The sequence below is a fragment of the Astyanax mexicanus genome, chromosome 19 (genome assembly GCF_023375975.1).
Source record: "Astyanax mexicanus isolate ESR-SI-001 chromosome 19, AstMex3_surface, whole genome shotgun sequence".
NCBI lineage: Eukaryota > Metazoa > Chordata > Actinopteri > Characiformes > Acestrorhamphidae > Astyanax > Astyanax mexicanus.
Genome location: NC_064426.1, coordinates 36,905,396 through 36,915,265, shown reverse-complemented (window position 1 = coordinate 36,915,265; position 9,870 = coordinate 36,905,396). Strand labels below are relative to the sequence as shown.

General features: G+C 37.3%; 1 protein-coding gene across 1 annotated transcript in view; it reads right to left on the bottom strand.

Annotated features, from left to right (window-relative positions):
• Positions 1 to 3,372: 3,372 nt before the first annotated feature.
• crhr1 (corticotropin releasing hormone receptor 1) overlaps positions 3,373 to 9,870 on the bottom strand; it is a 244,536-nt gene continuing 238,038 nt past the window's right edge. The window contains exon 14 of the mRNA XM_022665066.2: positions 3,373 to 4,563. Within this exon, the coding sequence (XP_022520787.1) occupies positions 4,423 to 4,563 (141 nt within the window). The 3' untranslated portion in view covers positions 3,373 to 4,422. The remainder of the gene's footprint in view (positions 4,564 to 9,870) is intronic.

The following is a 9,870-nucleotide window of genomic DNA, read 5'->3' as shown; positions in this document are numbered from 1 at the left end:
GTAAAGAATGTTTTTATTTGTTCACTAAAAAAATTGTCATAACTATTGATGAAATGAAATTAAAATGTTTGTCGGAAACATTAATTGCATCAACAAATGCACCATTGTTTGGAATCTATTATTCTGATATTCTTTTCACTTATTCAAAAGTGCATTTCTATGCCAATTCCCGATTAAAGCAATTTGTTTGCATTCACATTTTTTTTATTTGTTCACTAAAAAAGTCAGAACTAGGGATGCAATGAATGATAATGTTTGGCTGAAAGTGAAACTGATTATTTTGTAAACGCCTGAATACCAAGTTTAATCACCTCGCGTTTAATAAAATAGCTTTTTTATCCACTGCCACACACTGTAATTACACTTTCGGCACGTGTTTCCACGGAGATCCATGTAAAAACACAATAGTGAGCGGAAATGGAGGAGCTACTGAACGTAATGCCACGTGATCGAGAAAGCCTAAAAACTCACTGGTCCTGGTGCTCATATTTTTTTTACAGACATCCCCCTGAGAAACTATTTGCGTCTGGATAGGGCTTTCATCATCAAAAACGTCATTCTTGTGAATTTTTGGACCAAATCTTTTTGGTTGCGGATTTTTCGGGTGCATCCCTAGTCTTAACAATACAGTAAGTTTAAATCAGTACCATTGTGATATTTTTAAACCACACAATTGCTGATCTTGTAATGATGGATCCCACTGTTCTTGTAAATTGAATCCCTTTGGTGGCAATGTTTTGAGTTATTGGTGAATGAGGCCTGATATATTAGAAATTTCTGATTGTGAAGAACCTAAACTACTTAATTATCCCTCAAAGAACCATTTGAAGCCCCTTTATTTTTTTAACTATTTAAGAGTGTGACCTTCTAATCTGGATTAAAACCCAGTGTCTGAACGCTACATGCCTTTGCCTTTACCTTTTGTAGTACAGTTCTCTCACAATGCTTTATGACTAGCGTGGGTTAGGAAGGCAAAACTGGTCGTAGATGTTTGTTGGGCGGCTGAAGCCCAGAGCCATTTTTGTGCACTTTTTGTCCTCTGTGTTTTTTTTTTGTTTTTTTTTTTACCAGCATAATAATCAAATCATCAAAATATGAATAATAATAATAAAAAGAAGAGAAAGAAGAATACAAAAACACTGTAGAGGATGACACTATCCACAAACGAACACGACAACTGCTCTCTGCTCTATCCACAGCTGATAATTGACACTTGTGCTATGTGCCCGCACAAGTAGCCAGTGTGATAAATAAACGTCGAAACGCTTCGAAATGCTTCTGTACACAATGTAACGGCTGCGTTAAGGCTGTTGTTACACTGAGAGACTGAGAGTCCACTTGAATTCAGAGCAAAAAAAATAAAATAAACACTGACCACTCGCTATTTTCCTCGCTGTCCTCCCACTGCTGTGTGGTGTGGATAGTAATTATTGGAGAAGTCCTGTCTTCTGCAATCCATCCATCCTGCCTTACCTCTAGCTTTAGCTTAGCTTAGCTTAGCTTAGCCTAGCCTAGCCTATCCATTTCAAAAGGTGGCTTCTTACACCTTTATCTAGTTATCTTGCTGGTAATTCAAGAATTGCTATAATTAAAGTGCAGCTAAACAGGGGAGCTGGACGCTAACAGAATACATTCAGTCGCCTGTGTGTCTGAGCTCCTTACAAGGCTCTGCTATGCGATTGGATCCTTCACTTATATGATAAGCTTTTTTTTTAATTTAATTAAAGCTTACCTTTTCTTATCTTTCATCCATTTCCTCAGCTTTTTTTTCTCCTCCTCTGTCTCCTCTTGCTTGCATCTTGCTTTTTTGTTATATATATATATGTGCCTCAGAAACCTTTACCTAACCAGGTGGCAAAGCATTTTATTGATGTTCAAGCTTCTCTACGCTCTTCGTTCCCTGGGGTGCTGAAAAAAGAGGTGTGTGAAGTCCCAGGGCTGGCCCGGATAAAAGAGAGAGAAGAGAGAGATGGATAGAGCGAGTTTGGAAGGAAGATGCGCCGGAAAAGGGCCGACGATTCACAGTTTGCAAAAAAACACAGACGGCAATTCCTTCTGTTTAGCTCTCCATTATTAGGATTACATACTGCCTAAAGAAGCAGAGCAGGAATATGCGAGATGTTTGTATGGGAAGTACTGTATGCAGAAGAAGAAGTAGCCGTGGAAGTATGGGAACACATCGAGTGTAACAAGGGAGCTGTGTGGTAAAAAAAAAAAAAAAAAAAAACATAAAATAAAATAATAATGGTAAAAGAACTAATTTCATGACTGTGGACAAAGGCACTGGTGGGCAAATGGTGTGAAATAATAACTGTAAAACTGGTGATATCCCTCATATCAACATACAACATCAACATATCTAAAAGGATAATTTCATCAATTTAAAATATTTGCATTATTTGAGGTCTGAAAGCTCTGCATCTTTTTTTATTGTTTCAGCCATTTCTCATTTTCTGCAAATAAATGCTCTAAATGACAATATTTGTTTTTGGAATTTGGGAGAAATATTTGTCTGTAGTTTATAGAATAAAACAACAATGTTCATTTTACTCAAACTTATACTTATAAATAGCAAAATCAAAGAAACTTAAGTGCTCTCTTATTTTTTTTCCAGAGCTGTATATGACAGTGAACAGTATTTTTGACAGAAAAAAGAAAAAAGTATATATTTCCCCAAACTATGATTAATTACTAAGGGTATGAATGCTTTGTTATGCTATGATATATATACAGTTGTTGGACAATGAAACTAAAACACCTGGTTTTAGACCACAGTAATTTATTGTGGTGACGGACAGTTCTGGTGGAAACAGGAGAGTTGAGGTGCACATTGAATTCTGCCGTGATTTGAGCAGCCGTGGTTTTATGTTTTTTTGGATACAATCCAGGTTAGCACCCGAACATCCCTTTCAGACAGCTTCCTCTTACAGCGTCCACAGTTAATCCTGTTGGATGCGGTTGGTCCTTCTTGGTTGTATGCTGACATTACCCTGTACACCGTGGCTCTTGACACATCACAAAGACTTGCTGTCTTGGTCACAGATGCGCCAGCAAGACGTGCACCAACAATGTGTCCTCTTTTGAACTCTGGTATGTTACCCATAATGTTGTGTGCATTGCAACATTTTGAGCAAAACTGTGCTCTTACCCTGCTAATTGAACCTTCACACTCTGCTCTTACTGGTGCAATAATGTGCAATTAATTAATTAACCACCAGGCTGCTCCAATTTAGCCATGAAACCTCCCACACTAAAATGACAGGTGTTTCAGTTTCATTGTCCAACCCCTGTGTGTATATATATATATATATATATATATATATATATATATATATATATATATATATATATATATATATATATATATATATATATATATATAAAATCAGTATTTATTTTATTGTTCTAAACTGGCCTAATTTTAACCTTTTACCTTTTCTACATTTTTCTTTGTTGTTTTTTTACAGTGTACCAAAGGTGACGACACAGTGCATCATGTCTACAGACATGAAATCAGTCCACAAACTAAAGGCTCGTAGTTGCAGTAAAAGCTGCAATATTTTATGCAGTTACGTTTGAAAGACAGCCATCCATCCGTATAACATCATCTTTATATCTATATATTGTGTATATATATACCCATATTGAGACTCTACTCCAATAACAGCGAAAGATTCGTCCCAGATGGGCATCAGCAGGAGTCGTCCCTTGCTATCCACGTGAGCAGTTTGTTGAGAAAGCAACCGTCCACGTTAGAGAAATGTTTGGATTTGAAACCTGCAGTAATTCGACACGTTTCTCCTCGGAGCTCCCGCGCTTCATTATCCTGATCCTGATCCGACGGGTCTGCTAGCGAAGCCGGGCCAGCGGTGGGGAAAAAAAAAAGAAAAAGGTTCCCACTGAGAAAATGGCGCACACACGGGGAGGGCCGACCGGGGAAGAAGAAGAAGAAAATGAAATTAAACTTTGATCATTTCTACCTGATAGTCTCCATCATAGTGTTTTTTTTTTTGGAGTCAGGCATCTCCATCCTTTATTCCTTTATTCCTTTATCCTTTTTTTCTGCACAGTATGATGGAGTCCAGCCCCCCCTCCCTTCACATGATCAGAGAGGGGCTCTGCTCCACGCCTGCCTCTACTCGTCTCTCTCTCCGTGTTTAACTCCGCAGTTTTTCGAGGCACCAGTTATTCAGTGGAAAGGCCTCGTACCCTGTTTGGACCGCAGCTGTTCCCTGGGTTTGCTTGAGGGAGTGGAGGGTTAGCTGTAGTTAGCTGTAAGGTCGGTTTGGAGGGAAGGTAAGGGTAAGGGTGGGGGTGGGGGTGGTGTTGCAGTAAAATACAGACAGGTTTTGGTGGTTGAGACCAGTTGAGATCAGCTGAAGTCTGTTAAGATCAGTAGAGATCAGTTGAGATCAGTTGAGATCAGACTGCAGACGATTGCTTGATGCTGTGGAAGCTGACCCGAGTGGGGGAGGTGGGGATGGACATGGCCCGGGCCACCCGAGCTCGAATGGAGTGCTTGTCCTGCCAGCGGTGCCATCGCTTCCGGACTGCTGAGCGAACCTGTGGAGATAATGAAGAATCTGCAGTCAGCTTCAGTGTTACAGTAGTGACAGACCAGTGTTAATTTTGACAACAAATTTTGATTTAGTTTTAGTCATAGTCTTGTGACGAAAATTACATTTAGGTTTAGTCTAGTTTTAGTCTCGAATTTTCTAAGAAAAACAGAGTGAACAATGCTTTTTTTTTATAAAATAGAAATGTGAAATAGTCCCTGGTCAATATAGAGGGGTTTTAAACACCTAATTTTAGACCACAATAATTTATTGTGGTGACGGACAGTTCTGGTGGAAACAGGAGAGTTGAGGTGCACATTGAATTCTGCCGTGATTTGATCAGCCGTGGTTTTATGTTTTTTGGATACAATCCGGGTTAGCACCCGAACATCCCTTTCAGACAGCTTCCTCTTACAGCGTCCACAGTTAATCCTGTTGGATGTGGTTGGTCCTTCTTGGTGGTATGCTGACGCTACCCTGGATACCGTGGCTCTTGATACATCACAAAGACTTGCTGTCTTGGTCACAGATGCTCCAGCAAGACGTGCACCAACAATTTGTCCTCTTTTGAACTCTGGTATGTCACCCATAATGTTGTGTGCATTGCAATATTTTGAGCAAAACTGTGCTCTTACCCTGCTAATTGAACCTTCACACTCTGCTCTTACTGGTGCAATAATGTGCAATTATTGAAGATTGGCCACCAGGCTGCTCCAATTTAGCCTTGATGAAACCTCCCACACTAAAATGACAGGTGTTTCAGTTTCTTTGTCCAAACCCCTGTAATATTAATCAAAGAATCCTGATAAGTTTTTTAATTATTAGTAGATCATTTAGTACAAACAGTATATTAAAATTATCAGTCAGTACTAAAGATAATAATATTGTGCCATCTCTACATATTGTGCATCCATTTTTTCCTCATTTAATTCACAGTTTTTCAGTTCTTGCTGGAACTCACTGTACCAAACAAAGATAGCATATTTTATACCTTATCTTTCTTAGGAAAAGAAAGGATGCAGCAAGGTTGGCCAAAATAAAGAAGGAACTCACATAATTTAAACAAGAGAAAAATATAAAGAAAAAACGGGCTTAAAAAAATTAAACTGCTGCAAATGGAATCTGAATTGAGTTCCAACGCTTCACGAAACAGAGGTTAGAGATTGCTTGTGAAATACTTGAAACGTGTTTTGGATTTTTAACATTTATTTCAATGTGACCTTTCGCGAAAAACACATATTTCATCTGTGCCTGGGCAGTACAATGTTGAGTCTACTATTCAAACTTACAGCTCATCCAGACTCTGAGAGCAGCTAACCAGCCAGAGGCCACACTGAGCTGGTTCTTCTCTGAACTTAGGATACAATAAACAAAGGCAGGAGAATTGTACAGAATCTCTAAAGCTCAGAGCGGCAGGCAGACACTTTTAGGTCTCAGTGCTGTAAAATACACAAAAGTCTTCGGGTTGGAGGTATTCAAATCTGCACAATCCTATTGGGAAGATGACTTGCATAAAGAAAACTAGGCTAATTACAATAACATGGGAACACTGTACAGTGTATGTGTGACACATGATCACATGAACTAGTTTAAATATGTAGACCAAGTGTTTATTACTAAAATAATATTAAATAACTGCATTCTTGCATTTTCTGTATGGCTGACATCAGTCATCTTGGCAAAATGCACAACAACTCGTGTACATTGTTGTTTTACACAACCTTCATAACACACCCATTAAAATACTCTACTTTTATACTTTATATTTTACTGTATTTTTATAAGTATTGTTGATTTACTTTCCTTCTTTTGTAAATCCTGTGTACTATGTATACCTGCTACTGGATCTATCTATCTTTCTATCTGTAACTGTTTTAGTTGAGTTTTTCTTTTGCCTTGTTATTTATTTTCATTATTTTGTCTTTTTATTTTCTAATTTTAGTTTTTTTTTTGTTTCTTTACTGCTTTTACTTTTGGCCTTTTACTTGTTTTATTTCATTTATTTTCTTCCTTTTATTATTTTTTTTTATAGATTTTTTACTTAATATTATTATTATTATTGTTATTATTATTATTATTACATTTTTATAATTGTGTTTTATAATTTAGTCCTTTATAACTGTGTTTATATTTTATTATTCTACGTATTTATCTCTGTTTTATTGCTCTACATTTTAGCCTGTTTGCATATCTTTTTATTTATTTATTTTTTTTTAATTTTCTTAATTAAATATTACATTGTTTGCTTGTTTTTATAATTTAAACTTAAGTCTCCATTCCTTTAACTCTAAATACAGCCATATTTTAAGGGGAAAACCTAATAAAAGAAACACCAGGATAAATGGTTCTTAAAGTTACATTGTTTTTAAAGTTTGTAAATCGCTATAATCATTCTTTAAACGCACCCCAGATTCCTGCAGGATCTATTAGATCAGATTAGAACAGATTATTATATTCAAGCCACCTATTTACCACATTTTATTTATTTGTACTTATTTTATCATTATTTATGTTGCTGTTCACATGGACAATTCCAGTCAGATGCCTCCAGTCATGATCATTACCACCCACTGCAATAAATGCAGACAGAACCAACAATCTGGCACCCTCGATTAGCTTTGATAATTCACTCCGCCTTGCTAGGAGCACATTGGCCAGCCTCATTTAGATAATAACTCCTCATATCTTATACAGGTGTATCGGGCATTCCCAAGCCATTCCTTGAGGTAACACTTCATGATCAATTTCATACTGCTTTACACCCCATACTTGACATTTGGCAACCCTGGTTTTGAAGATCTACTATCTTATAGAGTTATATTTGTGATCAGATGATCTGAAGGCCATTAAATGGATCAGACACATCATATAAAGGCTGGAGCTGAATTCTGTCCCTATATATTGAAGTCACCACTTTTATACCATTTCAAACTGGCAAATAATCATCAGCATAATTGTATGCAGATATTTAAAAAAACTGCATTTGTTTTGAATATGTTCCAGATCTCTAATCCTCCCCAAATGTGGTTTGAGTGTGTTTACACTTGGCTTTTCATGCAATCAATTAAAATCTGAATGTGTTTTTGTTCACCGAAAATACATAATACTGCAAGATATAAACAGGCAATTACAACACAAACAAATTGAATCTTAACAAGCCAGAAAATCATGATCACTAACAAAAGAATCTGCTTTTTATTGGACTGGAATTTCAGTTAAAGCTGCTCAAGGTTTTTAACCAGTTGGTGTATTTTTTGCACTATAAGATTCACTTTGCGCATTATGTATGAATTTAACAGTTAGCTTGTAAGGAGCAATAAAGCTACTTTGCTGAAGTGTAGCGTTATAAAGGAGTTTCAGTGACGTTTTTCGCAAGCACAGAGCCTGGAGCAGTATTAGCTTTAGCCGCTAACCGTGCTAAGCTCTAGCTATTTCGCCTTTCAGAGGTGAGTTTATCAGACTGCAGCCTGCATTTACTATGTTAAAACAAGCTACGTAGCATGAATCACTAGCTAATAACGTCCTGGCTTACCGGAACACTTAGGGTTGGGCGGTGTTTACTACTGCTAAGCGCTACTGCTAACCATGGCTAGTGCTGCTGCTAACTGTGGCTAGCGTTGCTGCTAACCGCAGCTTGCACTGCTGCTAAATGCGCTAAAATATTGTATATCTAAGCTTACTGTTAATAAACGGATGCGCTTTACTCACCCAAATAAACAAACAGTTTTCAGGAGAGAAATCTGTGTAGATTAACATCCAGGGCTCTTTTGATTTTGATGAATTAGAAGGAAAACGTGGCGACACCCCTGTTCTTTACTAGTGTCACTTAAAGCGTGCCTTATAATTCGGTGCGCCATGTGTATAAAAAAAATAGACCAGAAAATAGTGGTTTACTGATTGACAGTGCGCCTCATAGTCCGAAAAATACGGTAGTTTGGCTGCTGTCATTTGTCTCAGCCTATGAAGTAGTTTGGTGTGAGGATTTACTAACTTACTCTACCTCACTCTGCCTCCAGCCTCGTTGTGTCATGCTCCGTCTTTTGCTGCATGTGGGGTTGCATTCTGCTTGAGGTTGCATTAACGCATAAGCTCCTATCGTACAGCCTGCACAAATGCTCATTCCTATCTCACACCCTGTCAGCAGTCTATTTTCATGCCTTGCACCTGCGCCGTTGAAATAGCGTCGGAGTTAAGAAATAAGTCTGATGGGCGTGGTGGCCTGAAGGAAAGGTGTTTAGGTAAATTTATGGCGTGTTGCTATTATGGCGGTGGCAAACACATGTGCGCCACTGACTGAAATGAACCTAGACAACAGTAAATAATCAGAGTCCATTCCTATAGGTGCACCCAGTGTGCGTATACCCCCTCAGTAATAAACAGAATAAGCAATACATTTACATTTCTGTATCCTCTGCTTAGACGCACAAAGCTCTACTTTGTTAAGATACGTTAAGGCGTTATTTTTTCCGCCCTCACGATACCAAACACACCTCAAAACTCCACCCTAAATTCATCAGCATGTTCCACAAATGACCAGTGTGCTATAAATTGCTAAAATAGAACCAATATTGCCATGACGATAAAAAATATTGAATCTGTATGTTTTAAAAGAAATTATATTACAGCCTTAGTATAGCCATTTCATTCTAAAATATATATGAATTCACATAACAGTATATAACAGAAGGGCTTGAATAAAAATTTGGTTAGCCGAGGCCTGTTCCAGAGATATTTGCTTCATACTTCATCACTCACTCAATATCACAGTTACAGCTAAAAGCCAGATATAAGAGAAGGCACAACATGAAAAAGAAAAAAATAAATGAATATGAATATGAATTTTATTTGAGGTCGTTTGAAAGTTCTGCATCTTTTTTTCTTTTTGTTATTTAAGCCTTTTTTTTATTTTCTGCAAATAAATGCTGTAAATGACAATAGTTTTATTTGTAATTTGGGAGAAATGTTGTTTGTAGTTTATAGAATAAAACAACAATATTCATTGTATTCAAATACTATGTACCTATAAATAGCAAAATATGGGGGGGCGCGAGTAACCCAAAGTAACGCAATAGTTACTTTTACTGGTAACTAGTTACTTTTATAGTGGAGCAATTCAGTTAGTAACTAGTAACTATAATTTCTTTTTTCAACATAACCTGCCCAACACTGGTGCCAGTAGAAGCCAATAGAAAATAATTGGTCAATGGCAACAGACTATTATTTGAAGTTGATTCGAATCAAAGACCTCCGTTTGACTCAAAATGATCATGTCTCAGTTTATGTTTATATTTCCTGTGAGGGAGGTGAGTAAAAA